This window comes from Neophocaena asiaeorientalis, unplaced genomic scaffold (assembly GCF_003031525.2).
Source record: "Neophocaena asiaeorientalis asiaeorientalis breed wild unplaced genomic scaffold, Neophocaena_asiaeorientalis_V1.1 scaffold504, whole genome shotgun sequence".
NCBI classification, from domain to species: Eukaryota; Metazoa; Chordata; class Mammalia; order Artiodactyla; family Phocoenidae; genus Neophocaena; species Neophocaena asiaeorientalis.
The window spans coordinates 7,611,449-7,626,116 of NW_020174438.1; the positions used below are offsets into that span (position 1 = coordinate 7,611,449).

General features: G+C 55.4%; 1 protein-coding gene across 3 annotated transcripts in view; it reads left to right on the forward strand.

Annotated features, from left to right (window-relative positions):
* The window catches only part of APBB1 (amyloid beta precursor protein binding family B member 1), a 22,684-nt gene extending 8,022 nt beyond the window's left edge, over nt 1–14,662 (forward strand). For 2 of the 3 annotated variants that reach the window (XM_024757096.1, XM_024757094.1), the window contains exons 3-14: nt 5,702–5,880; nt 5,975–6,031; nt 6,115–6,200; nt 6,315–6,378; nt 6,816–6,965; nt 7,341–7,468; nt 7,870–7,984; nt 8,133–8,217; nt 8,492–8,575; nt 13,878–13,993; nt 14,137–14,313; nt 14,404–14,662. In XM_024757096.1, the coding sequence (XP_024612864.1) occupies nt 5,702–5,880; nt 5,975–6,031; nt 6,115–6,200; nt 6,315–6,378; nt 6,816–6,965; nt 7,341–7,468; nt 7,870–7,984; nt 8,133–8,217; nt 8,492–8,575; nt 13,878–13,993; nt 14,137–14,313; nt 14,404–14,571 (1,409 nt within the window). In that variant the 3' untranslated portion in view covers nt 14,572–14,662. The remainder of the gene's footprint in view (nt 1–5,701; nt 5,881–5,974; nt 6,032–6,114; nt 6,201–6,314; nt 6,379–6,815; nt 6,966–7,340; nt 7,469–7,869; nt 7,985–8,132; nt 8,218–8,491; nt 8,576–13,877; nt 13,994–14,136; nt 14,314–14,403) is intronic. The other variant, XM_024757097.1, reaches the window with a different exon arrangement.
* Nucleotides 14,663–14,668: the final 6 nt, after the last annotated feature.

Consider the following 14,668-nt stretch of genomic DNA (forward strand, 5'->3'; position numbering starts at 1 on the left):
TCCCTCCGTACAGAGGGCCAGCCTGGGCGTGAGTCACAGAGCCTGTATCCTCAGTCCTCAGCAGGCCACGCCCAGGTTTTCCTGAAGGAAACGGCCCCTACATTCAGAGAGTGCTTGAACAAGTTGATAGACTCATCCATCCCACACTCCCAGTGGATGGTGGCCTAGGTCTGTTTATGAGGCACTTACCAGGTACTGGCGCTGTTCTCAGCGTTATCGTATGGAATCCTATTTTTTTATGCCCATACTACAGGTGACAAAATAGAGGCCTGGAGAGGTTTCGTCCTTCCCCAGGGTCACAGACAGTCTGAGATCACAGTAGAACTGAGATCTAAACCAAGTCCAAGTGCAGACCCGAGCTCTTGGCCCTACGCTGTCACGGATGCCTACAGCACGATGAGCCCCCCAGGTGCACTCCGGGCTGTTGTTTAGAGGCAGCTCCTCCCCACAGAGGTCTGTTTGGAAAAGAGTGGGGTATTGTGTGCAGAGCACCACACGGGACGTTGCAAAGTACTGTTTAGTCAGGAATAAGATATTGACTAAAAGTTAGGAAGCAAAGGAAAAATAAACATATGCTTTGTTGGGGTCGGGGGGATAGATATTAGGACTCCCAGGATTGACCATTAAATGTGTCCCATTTAAATAAGTTGAGTCTCTGCATTTGCTAGTGTCACATAGAGATGCAGACAGCTGAGGAGCAAAGGGCAGAGATAATGGGCTGCAGCCACAAGCCTGGGCTGGATGTTAGTGTCAGGAAAGACTCCTCCCACACCAGGCAGCAGGCACCTTACCCAGACCCCAAACTGGGGGACCTTTGCAGGGAGCATGCAGTTCAGATGAGCCAAGGGCAGCATGTCATCCCCTTTCAAAGAACTTACTATGGACATTTTCAGACATATACAAAAATAATAGAATAACGAGCCTGATTTACCCATGACCCAGTTTCAACAATTAGCAACACGTGGCTAACCTTGCTGCATCTATACCCGCACCTACTCCTGGCCCCAGCCTAGGTTATTTTGAAGCAAATTCGTCCGTAAATGTTTACTCATGCTTTTTTTTTGTCTGCACCATGCGGCATGCGAGATCTTAGTTCCCCAGCCAGGGATCGAACCCACGCCCCCTGCAGTGGAAGCTCGGAGTCTTAACCACTGGACCACCAGGGAAGTCCCCACTCATTCATACCTTTCTGAAAGATGAAACCCTTTTGAAAAAAAATCCACAATGTCAATATCATGCCTACGGAAATTTAGCAATAATTCCTTAATATCATCGAATATCCAGTCAATGTTTACATTTCCCAGTTGTCTGATAAACGTCCTCCCCACTCTTTTTAAAAAGTTTTGATTCATTGCATCAATATCCAAATAGGAACAGACCTTTTTTTTTTTTTTTTTTGTGGTACGCGGGCCTCTCACTGTTGTGGCCTCTCCCGTTGCGGAGCACAGGCTCCGGACGCGCAGGCTCAGCGGCCGTGGCTCACGGGCCCAGCCGCTCCGTGGCATGAGGGATCTTCCCGGACCGGGGCACAAACCCGCACCCCCTGCGTCGGCAGGCGGACTCTCAACCACTGCGCCACCAGGGAAGCCCAGGAACAGACCTTTTGATAGTCAATATGTCAAGGTTTCTTTTGATCTGTACATTATTCCTCCATCTCTCTATTTTTGCTCAGTGTTTTGTTGTTGTTGTTTTAATTGAAGCCACTGTGTTGTTTGCCCTGGGCTTTCCGTGGTCTGGATTTGCAGACCCTCCCTGTGTGGTGTTGAACATGTTCCTCTTTCCCTGGATTTCCTGTAAATTGACAGTGAATTCTAGAGCCTTGATCAGATTCAGATTTGAGGGGTTCTTTGTGTTTTGTTTTTGTAAGAACACTTCATAGGTGCTATCGAGTAATTCTACCAAAGACAAAGTCTGATTGCCTGTCTTTAGGGGGATGTTAGCGGCAGTCAGTGGTCATTGCCTGGGTCCCTTTTGCAGGGAACAGCTACTACTCCACTCCAGCTGGTTTTTATAGGGTTAGATGGGGGGAAATGTAGTCTCAATGGAGCCAGTTCGTGTAACTTTTCAAGGGAAACTGAAAACTAGATATTGATGTGAAACATCCCAATTTCTAAATGTTAGCAACCAAGTCTGTTTTTTAAAAAAGCACCATGCAGGCCAAACAAAATCTATCTGAGGTTTACATCAGACTGCAGGTTGCTTATTTGCAACCTCTGCCTTAGGGGGTGTGAATCTGGGACCAAATAATGGAGAGCCTGGCTGCTCTGGGGCCCCTGAATGGTCACTGTAGTGGCCGCTCCTATGAGCTTTCTGGGAGTGGGAGGACAGAACTGCTGAAGAGCTGGGAAGGGTATGCTGGGTGTGGGCAGTGACCTCAGCAAGCGAGCTGGTGTGGCGAGAGGATGGGCAAGGATCAAGCTCTGCTGGAGGCTGTGTTAATTGAGGGTAGCAGAAGGGGCTGCGTCACTGCCTCTTTTGTAACTGTGTTGCTATGACCAGGAAGGCCACGGAGGAGGTCTGGGCTCCTGTAGGAATGTGGTAGAATTGAGCGAACATTAGTTTCTCCTTCCCACCCTAGGATCTCCACAAAGTTGTTGATTGCATGCATGCGTATATGAATGAATGAATGATGACCAAATGATGAATGTTGAATGAATGAACTTTCCTACCTGTGTTGGCTTCATACTCATTGCCAGGCCTTGTCCTAAATGCTAAGAATACATACTGCGGGGGTCAGATGTTCCTGCCCTCAATGGCACTCGCAGTCTAGGGTGGAGACAGAAGTAAACAGGTTGTTTGGGCCCTGGGGTCGGGGAGGTGCAGGAGGGACATCACGCACCCTGCCTGTGTGCATGGTCGGGGAGAGGGGGTGGGTCAGTTTTGCGAAGCGACCTTTACACTGATGCTGGAAGGAGGAGTGGCTGGTGCCGGGTCAAGATTGAGGGGAGGGAGGCTGGGCTCAGGGAGGATAAGGGGTGTGTCCCAGGCAGGGAGAGAGAGACCAGAGGTATGGAGGGTGGTCAGAGGTAAGGCTGAGAGGCAGGTGATTAGGGGCTCATAACAGCAAACAAACCTTGTAGAGGAATTTGGGTTCTATCCTGAGGGCAAGGAGAAAACAATTAGAGTATTCAACTGGAGAGAAGGTTAGCATTTTGGGACAGTCATTTGGGATGTAGCATGCAGCTCAGACTGGAGGAGACTAAACAGGAAGAGGGAGACCCTTCGTGAGGCTGCTGCATTGACCCAGGTAGAAGATACTAGTAGTCTGGACTACAGGCGTGCGTGGGGGTGGGGAAAGGAGAGCGTTCCTGACTCCTGAGCAAATGACTACATCTGGCTTAGCCTGGGAGGCATGCGTGGGTGAATGAATGATACATGAACCTCTGAGTGCGTGAAGGAGCACCGGAATGAATTGGTGCAGGAGTGAAAGTGTACATTCCTGAATAAATGCGTGCTTGTGGAAGCAAAGGCCGGGGTGGGGCTGTGCTTGGAGGGAGACGTGCCAAGCTCCAGAAGGGCCTCCCAGATGGTCAAGGGGGGAGAGCGGCCCCTCCAGGACAGATCGGAAGGATGAAGCTCTTTGAAGCAGGAAGGTGCAGGCTGACAGGGATGGCAGACGGATTGGTGTGTGTGACTCAGTCAGAAGATGGTGAACTGGTCCGCAGATTCAAGGGGTCTGTGACCCTTCAGGAAGAAAGGTGTGGCTCTGCGGAGCACGGCTGCCCTGGGTGTGGTGTTCCTGGAAGGTTCGTTGGGAGAGCCCTGAAGACGATGGAGGGTCTCTGGGGAAAAGCGGGCATTCTGATTCCCTAGGGCCTGAGGGGAGGGGAGGGTTAATGGGTACCTAGAGGCTGGATGGGCAAGAAGAGCCCCTCCTCGGTGGGCCCACCTCATTTGGAAGCTGAGGGCAGTGAGGCACCTCGGCCCCAATGACCCTCACATCAGGTATGCAGCCACCTTGGTGTAACCACGCCCACTCCCAGCCCTCCGTGACTGTTTGCCCAGCAGCCTGGGTCTGGGGACTGCCTGTCCCTCAGTGCTGCCTCTTGGACCAGTCAGGATTCCTGGTTTCCCTGGTAACGGGAAGCACGTCAGCAGTCTGGGCGCTCCCAGCCGGTCCTGGTGCTGCGGTTGCCGAGGAGACGCTGCAGCCTAGCTGGGCCCTGGCAGGTGAGGGGTTTTGGTGCTGGGAAGCCCCAAGCCCAGCCTCAAGCTTGCTGGGGCCCAGCCCCTGAAGCCCACTCTCCGCTCGAACTGCTGGGCAGGTTCTGGGCAGGGGAGGGATCCCCGGGAGCCTTGAAGCCACACCCTGTTTGTACTGAGAGCTCTAGGCTTTGCAGGGCCCCAGGTAGCTGGGGGATTCCTGAAGGGCTGAGCCTCCTGGTGTCCCTAAGGCTGGGCTTGACTGTGGCACCGAGGTGACCGCTTTGGGGTGGGATGGAGATTCAGGACTGGGGGGAGGGGACGCAGGATTAGAAAGAAGAGATGTGAGCAGGGAAGGCTGGGGTCTCATGAGCCCTACCCCACATCCCCACCCCAATGGGGTCCCCTTACCTGGTGGTCCTGGCCCCTCCCTAGTGAGCTCCAGGCGGGGGAGGATCTTGCCTGGCAGGCGCTCTGCCCTGGTGAGAAGGGGGCGGGATGAGCTTTTCTCTGCAGCCCAGCACCAGGCTGTGAGCCCAGCTGGCTGGGCTGGAGGGGCTGTGAGGAGGGAGGGTGGAGGCAGGAGGGGCTGGGAACAAGCGCCATGTTCTCCCAGGACTTCTTCCTGGCCATCGTCCTGCAGGACAGTAGCCCAGGTGAGGGGCAGCACGGGCCCCGGGCATGATGTGGGGCGGGGCTGGCAGGGAGCGCAGAAGTGGTGGAGGCCTGAGCTGGGCTGCAGGGCTGGAGTGGCGTGGCTCTGCGGGGGGAGGAGGGACTATGTCACAGGTGCGTGGTGTGTGTGCCTGTGCGTGGAATGTTTGCCTGCACTCGTGTGTGGCAAGGGTTAGGTTGTGGGTGTCTACGGTATCTGCACACGTGTGGCAGAGGCTGACATATGTTGTGTGTCTGAATGTGTACTCAGTGTCCGTGTGGTACCCACACACGTTTTGGGGGTCACTGTGGGTGTGGTCTCCGCACACACACGGGGCAGGGGCTGGACTGTGTCACTGTGTGTGCACTCCTCTGTGTGGTGGCCGCATTAGTGGACGGCTGGAGTTGGTGTGTGTGTGTCTGCCCCTGCGGACGCGCGCGCACCCGTACGCGGTACCTGCTGTCTGCGGGCATCTCCCGTGTGCGTACACCCTTGGGTCTGTGGTGGCTGTGCAGGTATGTGGTAGGGCTTGTATATGTTGTATGTCTGTGTGCACCTGTGTGTGCAGGAGCTGCCAAGTGTGTGCACCTGGGATCCGGGTATGTACGACAGGAGGTCACTTGGGGTCACTCAACCTCCTTCCCTTCTCTCTGCCTCCCTCCTTCCCTCTGTTTGGCCATGTTAGCCAGGAGCAGAGCCCGGGAGGAGACCTGAGTCACGTCTCCCGCTGGGGGCCCCCCATGCTGTGACTCCAGACTTCAAGCTCTAGGAGGAAGCAGGAACCTTGTGCTGGAGCCCTTCCCCTGCCCTTCCTCCACCATGGGGTCTTGGGAGGGGACTGGGCATAGCACCCATGATTTGCTTGTTGGGTGGGCAGACCCTCACCAAGACCCCCCCACCTAGCAGATTCCTTTTGGAACCCGAACGCCTTCGAGACGGATTCCGACCTGCCAGCTGGATGGATGAGGGTCCAGGACACCTCAGGGACCTACTACTGGCACATCCCAACAGGGACCACTCAGTGGGAGCCCCCGGGCCAGGCCTCCCCATCACAGGGGAGCAGCCCCCGAGAAGAGTCCCAGGTGAGGCTCGCGGGCCTGATGGTTTTGACCCGGGGGGAGGGTGGCGCTGCTGTTGCTAGATGAACCACCCACCCCTGGCTCCCACCCCTCCTAGCTCACCTGGACCGGCTTCACGCATGGAGAAGGCTTCGAGGATGGAGAATTTTGGAAGGTGAGTGAGGGGACCTCCTTCACAATGGAGGAGCTGGAGAAGGGGCATCATTTTGGTCCTGATTCCTCTCTCCCCTTCCCAAGGATGAGCCCAGTGAGGAGGCCCCGATGGATTTGGGACTGAAGGACCCTGAGGAGGGGACGTTGCCTTTCCCAGCTCAGAGCCTCAGGTAAGTGGGAAGGCATGACACAGTGGGCTGACAGTGGGATGGGTCTGTCTGGAAGGGACCTTGGGACAGCTCCCCGTTTGGGGGCCTGTACCAAGTGTTACCACCTGCCTCCAGCCCAGAGCCGTTGCCCCAAGAGGAGGAGAAGCTGCCCCCACGGAATGCCAACCCAGGGATCAAGGTTTGTTCAAGACCAATGCCCGTTCCCACGCTGGGCCCCCCTGTGTACAGGAATGCCCCTTGGGTCATGTTCTGCGGGCCTCTGTGGTCTCAGTACAGCTTGCCAAGTCCTGAGCTCTTGAGGTCTCAGCAGAGACCCCTGTGTCTGAGTGGGAGGCATTTCAGTTTTTAACTCAACCAGTCCCGTGGCCTGGCAGGGGGCTGTTCCAGGCTTGGCTCAGACGCTTCCTCGACTGGCAGGGGTCTCCTCTGAGACCAGCACCCCTCCTGCAACTATATCCTGTTTGTAGAGCCTCTTAGTCTTATACCCTCCCACCCACTGTGTTCTGAGTCAGGAACTCCTCTGGTCTCAGCAAACCTCCTTGCGTCCTGGGCTGGGGGCTCTTCCGATTTTAGCTCAGAGCCTCTATCTCCCGCCCCCTGTTTTGTGTCTGGCAGTGTTTCGCCGTGCGCTCCCTTGGCTGGGTGGAGATGACGGAGGAGGAGCTGGCCCCTGGCCGCAGCAGTGTGGCAGTCAACAATTGCATCCGTCAGCTCTCCTACCACAAAAACAATCTGCACGACCCCATGTCTGGGGGCTGGGGGGAGGTGAGGGCCTGAGCTGGCAGGGTGGCCGGGCAACGGAGAAGTGAAGGGAACTGTGAGAGCTGGGAGAGCCCAGCTGCCGCCCCAGGGGCTGGGGAGGGAGGTGCGCACCCACCAGGTGACAGCCTGTGAGATGGACGTGTGACTCCACGTTGGGACCTTGGGAGACGGTTGTTTAACGGCGATGGGGATGATAAAAGGAGTCTCGTTAGAGGTGACAGGTGGGACCTTTACTAGAGGGGGGCTGCAGGGTGGCTGGTCCGACACCAAAGCAAGGGCCCTCGAGCTGGGGCTCACCCTCCCTCAAGCTGGAAGTGGCAAAGCTCAGCCACCTTCCCAGCTGGGGCACCGCTGAGCGTCCGCTTCCTGGGCCTGCAGGGAAAGGATCTGCTGCTGCAGCTGGAGGATGAGACGCTAAAGCTGGTGGAGCCGCACAGTCAGGCCCTGCTGCACACCCAGCCCATCGTCAGCATTCGCGTGTGGGGCGTCGGGCGGGACAGCGGAAGGTGGGAGCAGGGCCAGGGGTCCTGGGGGGGTGGACAGTCAGAGTGGGGCCCTCCTCCCTAACTCTGCTCTTTGCCTCTCTTGTGCTGCCGGACCCAGAGAGAGGTACTATGCCTAATTTGCCTTGACCGTTCCTCTTCCCACACCTGGACCAGATGCCATGAAGCACCCAAGTTCCCCTATTCTGCCCTGCCCCTTCCTGCCCGCTGTGCTCGCCCGTCCTCCTCGACCTCGGCATGCTTGCCTGTCTGTCCTCCGGCCGGGAGGCAGCGCCCGCAGCAGCCCATCCCGAGGGCAGAAGCCCTGGAGGAGCTGCGATGGATGGGGAGGGCGTGGGTGGGGTGGAATGAGGCTCGGCACCAGGGGGCACTGGGAGACGCTGAGGTGCCCCTCCCCCCAACAGGGACTTTGCCTACGTGGCTCGCGATAAGCTGACCCAGGTGCTCAAGTGCCACGTGTTTCGCTGTGAGGCACCCGCCAAGAACATCGCCACCAGCCTGCATGAGATCTGCTCTAAGGCACGGCCCCCTTCGCACCCTGGGCTAGCTGCCACCTCTGCTCTACAAGGATGTGGGTGGGGTCACTGAGGCGGGGTGGGGGGCTCCAGGGCTGTGAAGCCTAACGCACCCTTCCTCGCTCTTCCCCTCCCCCTTCCCCCTTCCGCAGATCATGGCCGAACGGCGCAACGCCCGCTGCTTGGTAAATGGACTCTCTCTGGACCACTCTAAACTTGTGGATGTCCCTTTCCAAGGTCAGTGTCACAGCCCTGCCAGGTCTGTCTCAGCTTTGTGGGCAAGGGTGGGGTGACCCAAGAAGAGGCACGAGCTACTGGACAGGGTGATAGAAAAATGGAGGCTCAATTCTTTGGGTCAAATAAGTGGAGGGACTTTGGTTAAAGGGAGGCAGGGGGAGGGGGTGGAGGTAGGGCCTTGGCGGGGTGAATGTCCAGCTTATACCCTGGTGGTGGGGACTGGCAGTGAGCAAGGTCTGCCGCTATGATTGATCCTCTTCTTTCTTCCCCGCAGTGGAATTCCCAGCGCCTAAGAATGAGTTGGTACAGAAGTTCCAAGTCTATTACCTGGGGAACGTGCCTGTTGCTAAGCCTGTTGGTATGTGTGTCCTTTTTCACGCAGGGCCCACCCCCTTGATCCCCAAACTCTGCTCCCGCCCTCTGCCTCCCAGTGGCCCCTCCTGCCAGACCTTCCTCATGCTGACGTCTCCCTGCCCTTCGAAATGCATCCCACCTCCTGTACTTCTGTCCCAGCTGCCTTCACTCACTGTGAACCAGTGAACCGGGCGTATAGGGAGACCCACTCCTGAATCCCACAGAAAAGCTTTGGTTAGGCTGGGAGGCGGGTCTTTGATGACTGGAAACGCTGGAGCAGCCGGGAGCCGGGTTGGGCACGGGCTGTGAGCATCTAGAGAGGAAGCAGTGAGCATATCTGTCAACGTGCTTCATTGCCTGAAAAGCACTCCCTTACATGTCACTTAGTTCTTGCGGATCCTGTGAGGCTGGGATTATGATGATACCCACCTTATAGGTAAACTGAGGCTAGAGACCATTAGGTCCACTCATATTTCTAGTGCTTTTACGGTGCCTTTTATTCACTTGTTCATTCACTTAGCAAATACCTATGAGGCCCACCATGTACCAGGTCCTGGGAGAACAATGGCCGCAGCCCTGCTTTCATGGAGGTTACAGGAGATTACAGTAGAAAAAAAGAGGAATAAATCAAGTAATCACATAAATAAATGTAAAATTACAAGTTGAGTCATTCGCTGAAAGAAAGTAGCAAGATGCTATGAAACTGTGTAACAGAGGAGCCTCATTTAGTCTAGGGAGTCCAAAAAGACTTGAGAAAGTGACATTTGAACTGAGACTTAAAAAATGAGTAGGATCTAATGTGGCCAGGTGGAATGGAGACAGGAGTCAAGGGGGAAAGATCACTCCAGGCAGAGTGAGCAGTGTGAGGACCCATCATGGGAGGCACCTTGGTACTTCAAAGGCATTGAGAGAGGGCCAGCCGCGCCAGATGAGGCTGGGGTCTCGGTGGCAGTCAGGCCCTGCGGGACCTCGTAGGCCACGTTAGTGATTTGTTCTTCGTCCTAAGAGCGGCAGGGAGTTAGAAGAGGATTTCTCTGGAGTGCACTAGGCGTAATCATTGGAGTTTCGTAACGCTCACCTTGGCTATACCAGTGGAGAAGGCTGCTCAGCAGGTGGAGGGGGACGTGGGGAACCCAGGAGGACCTTGCAGTAGTTGTGGCCAGTAATGAGAACATCTTGGACTGTGCTGGGGCTGAAGAGGAGTGTGTGGATTCAAGAGACGATTAGACAATTAAAGTCAGCAGAGGCCTTGGTGATTGGTTGGATGTGGCGTGAGGGACAGAGGCACTAAGGCTGACCCCTGGCTTTCGGAGCTAACCAGATAGTGGTGCCATTCTCTAAAGGTAGGAAGCACTGGAAGAGGCCAGTTTGGGTTTGGAGATTTGAGTTCAGTTTTCAGGCATGCTGAGTCTGATGTGCCTTCAGGAAGGTGAGCGGCAGACTCACATTGGCTTCTGGATTCACGGAAGAGGGGTCTGGGCTGGAGATACAAGTGTGGGCACCAGTGGGTTAGAGAGGTAATCAAAGCCACGAGTGTGAAGAAGATCGAGCCCAGAAAGTGGGCAGCCACCGCGAGAAGGCAAACGAGCCTGGGCCTGGCGGTGAGCCCCTCCAACATTTAATGGACAGTGGAGGAGTGAGGTCAGAGGGGAAAAAAAGAGATGGCTTTAAGAAATGCTTGGGTGTCGTGTTAAAAGACACTTAGGAAGAACTCGACAGTGTTGGGTGAATGGATAACCAAACACACAGATGAAAGAATGCCTCAGATGACATAGCCCAGGAGATGGTAGACCAAGGACTCTAACCCTGGTCATCTTCAGTTCTCTGCTCTTCCTCTCAAACCATGCTGACTAGTGACCAGCACCTTACATTCAGTGAGGGAACCTTCTTGGAGAGGGTGGGGATTTAGCTGGGGTTTGAAGGAAGGCCTGGATTTGCAGAGAGGAGTGGATTGGATTCTGTGGCACTGCCACCGCAGGCGAGAAAGTCCTGCTGGGGGAGCAGGAAGGAGGCGTGGCTGAGCCCTTCACCTTTGTGCTGGTTTCCTCCTCTCCCTCACCCCCAACTTCATGCCTCTTGCAGTTACTACCCTGCTCCCCTGTCCACCTGCCACTCACATAAGTTCTCACCACATTAAAGCAACTGTCTGTAGCCCTTGACGGCCCCTCTGCCGTCCATCAGCTCAGTGGGTCTGCTCTGTTGAAGCCACAGCTTTCACACAGTAGTCCCTAAACTCACTTCATGCTTTATTTTTGTTTTTTTTATAAATTTATTTATTTTTAAAGATTTATTTTTTGGCTGCATTGGGTCTTCGTTGCTGCGCGCGGGCTTTCTCTAGCTGCGGAGAGCGGGGTCTCCTCTTCGTTGTGGAGCACGGGCCCTAGGCACGCGGGCTTCAGTAGTTGGGGTGCGTGGGCTCAGTGGTTGTAGCTCGCAGGCTGTAGAGCACAGGCTCAGTAGTTGTGGCGCACGGGCTTAGTTGCTCCGCGGCATGTGGGATCTTCCCGGACCAGGGATCGAACTGTGTCCCCTGCATGGGCGGGCGGATTCTTAACCACTGCGCCACCAGGGAAGTCCCACTTCGTGCTTTATTTGTGCTCCCTTTTTAACCTCCATGAGTTTAACATTGATCCCTCCTGAAGCTGCAATATTCACTCATTAATCATTCGTTCATCAACAAATGACTATTGAGTGCCTGATTTGTGCCACGCACTACTCTAGGTTCTTGGTGTTAATGAGCAAAACTGACCAAGATTCCTGCCTTCAAGTAGCTGCCATTCTATTCAGGATAGATAAAATAAGTAAATTATATAGTATGTTAGAAGGCTACAACTGAGATGGAAAAAAAATAAGGACATTGGGCTTCCCTGGTGGCACGGTGGTTGAGAGTCTGCCTGCCGATGCAGGGGACATGGGTTAGTGCCCCGGTCAAGGAAGGTCCCACATGCCGCGGAGCGGCTGGGCCCGTGAGCCATGGCCGCTGAGCCTGCGCGTCCGGAGCCTGTGCTCCGCAACGGGAGAGGCCACAGCAGTGAGAGGCCCGCGTACCGCAAAAAAAACCACCAAAACAAAAACAAAAACAAACAAAAAATAAGGATATAAGGGGGATTGGGAGCTTGGGGCTGGGGTCAGGGTGTAGGTTTCAGTCCCAAGCTGTTACCAAATAGACTTTTTCCGGGCCACCTAGTTCCACTGCTTTCCCCGCCTGCATGCTGCTTCGCCCCATCCTGGGGCCAGGTGCCACCTCCGCAGCTCCATCTGCTTATTAAGCAGTTTGATGTATGGTCTACACTCATGATCTTTGAGCTTTTCCATTGACTGGCATCAATGTCATTCACATCTGAGCCCTCTGCAGGCTGCCCTGGCCCACCCACTCCTGCCTGTGTTGTCACCCTCCTGTGGCTCCTGGGTTGCTTGGTTATACCGGTTTGGGTGCATGCATTTGCCCATGTTGCCTCGAGGGTGACTTGCTCAAGCATCTGGAATTCCTTCAGTAGATAATCCCTGTGCTAGGACTGGGGACACAGACATGAATGAAACTTGGTTTCTGTCCTTGAGGTGGCCACAGCCCAGTGTGGAGAAAGGGTTCCCAGCAGTTACAAGATATGCTGAGAGTTGTCCCCGCAACACCCTCTCTGCCCTACAGCAGGGAAGGCCTCCCAGGTGGGCCCTGGGTGAACTCTGAGGCGTGAGAACTGGGAGTTTCGCAGACAGTCAAGAGGGGAAGGGCCCTCTAGACAGAGGCTTTTCCCTCAGTTACAGTCTGTCCTTCAAGGGCATCCTCTTCTCTTACTTTGTATTCCCCATCTGCCTCGCTGGGCATTCGCCAAGATTAGATGTTAATAATGCTACATAAATCGTTTGAAGCTCACGGAGCAGTAAAATATGAAGCTTGACAGATCGGATGAGGCCAGTTTTTGGAGTACCTCATGCTTAGGAGAGGAGCTTGGCTTTGATCCAGCCAGAGGTAAGGCTAGCAAGGCCAAGAGGGAGGACTTTCGAGGAAGATCTGCTTTCTGCCCTCAAAGGGTCCATGTGTTCTGCTCCTGGTGGGAGCCCAGAGGCACTGAAAGGGGCACAAGGGCCCAAGAGCAGACCACAGAGGTGTGTGCTTTTGCATTGGCATCGTTCACCCTAAGTTCTTCACTGCGATGGTACCCAGATGCCACAGCCAGCTCACGAGCAGTGCAGGGAACAGAACCCATGCCCCACCATGCCAGTGTGCTCCTGCCTTGGTTCTCTGCTGAGTACAAGCAAAAGTGGGGTGCACGGGTGGAAATGTTTAACAGCAGTTAGAAGTAGAGGAGATATTGTTACAAGGGAAAGTTGATTGATCTAAAGGCCAGGAACCTTGCGTTCCTTGGCTTTTGAGCAAGTCATAGAAATTACTGAGTACAAGTAAGATTTTTTTTTTTTTTTTTGCGGTACGCGGGTCTGTCACTGCTGGGGCCTCTCCTGTTGCGGAGCACAGGCTCCGGACGTGCAGGCTCAGCGGCCATGGCTCACGGGCCCAGCCGCTCCACGGCATGTGGGATCTTCCCGGACCGGGGCACGAACCCGCGTCCCCTGCGTCGGCAGGCGGACTCTCAACCACTGCGCCACCAGGGAAGCCCACAACTAAGATTTTGACAGCACTCTCGTTCCGAAACTAGGACTATAGGCAAGGGGCAGGGGAGAGGCCTGGTTAAGAACCCAGGCCCTGGAATCAGACTGCTTACCTTCAGATCCCCACTTCTTAGTGTGACCTAAGGTTTATTCCCTGGTTTCTATCAGCTTCAGTTTCCTTATCTATAAAATGGAGATAAAGGGATCTTTTGTGAGACTGCAGATGACATAGTTCACTGTAATGACTTAGCACGGCTTGACACAAGAGTAAACATTCCTCAAGTGGAAATCTTTAAAACAAAAATGAAGGTTGGATCTTGAGGACTGGCTAGGACTGGCCTATAGGGGCCGATTTGGAAGGGATTGTGGTGTGAAGCGCTGGAATGTCTGATTGTGGAGAGCAGGGTATGGAGAGGACAGCTTTGGGGGCTCAGTCTGCTTAGGAGGCTGGAGAAGGAGAGTCAGTGAAGCAAACCAAGCTTAGGACTCAAGGTGGAAGAGGCTAGAAAAGTGCCAGTCACTGAAGCCAAGCAGGAGAGTACCAAGGAAGGGATACAGCAGCATCCGGGGCTGTAGGCTAGCGAAGTGGGGATGGAGCAAAGGCCCTGGGCTGGACTGGGCAGAGCTGGAAAGTCTAGTGTACAGCGGGGGTATCCTCTCTCCACCTCCGGCATTGCCATGTTCATATCCTTACCTTTCAGGGGTAGATGTGATAAATGGGGCCCTGGAATCGGTCCTGTCCTCCAGTAGCCGTGAGCAGTGGACCCCAAGTCACGTCAGCGTGGCCCCTGCCACCCTCACCATCTTGCACCAGCAGGTAAAGACCTGGGTGGAGAAGGTATGGAGGGGCCTTGCCAGGGAGGGGAGACCGGGAATGAGGGGAAGGGCCGTCAGTAAGATGCACGCACCCAGTATAAGAGGGCCAGGCTATTCCTTTCTAACTGGCTCCCCTCCCCGCAGACGGAGGCAGTGCTGGGGGAGTGCCGAGTGCGCTTCCTGTCCTTCCTGGCCGTGGGCAGAGATGTCCACACGTTTGCATTCATCATGGCTGCCGGCCCAGCCTCCTTCTGCTGCCACATGTTCTGGTGCGAGCCCAATGCTGCCAGCCTCTCAGAGGCCGTGCAGGCTGCGTGCATGGTAAGCGGGTAGGGTGGTGGAGCGGTGGCCCCCGGCCCACACGGGGCAGGCTGGAGCGTGACCGCCCCCCCCGCCCCCGCCTCTCTGCAGCTCCGCTACCAGAAGTGTCTGGATGCCCGCTCCCAGGCCTCCACCTCCTGCCTCCCGGCACCCCCAGCTGAGTCTGTTGCGCGGCGTGTAGGGTGGACCGTCCGCAGGGGCGTTCAGTCGCTGTGGGGCTCCCTTAAGCCCAAACGGCTGGGGGCGCACACGCCCTGAAGCCCTCTGCTCCCTCCACCTGCTTGCGTTGGGCCCCAGGGAACTCAAGGGCACGGGGCAGGGAGGGGCCCTACAGGTTATTCTTAGACTTCAGGGC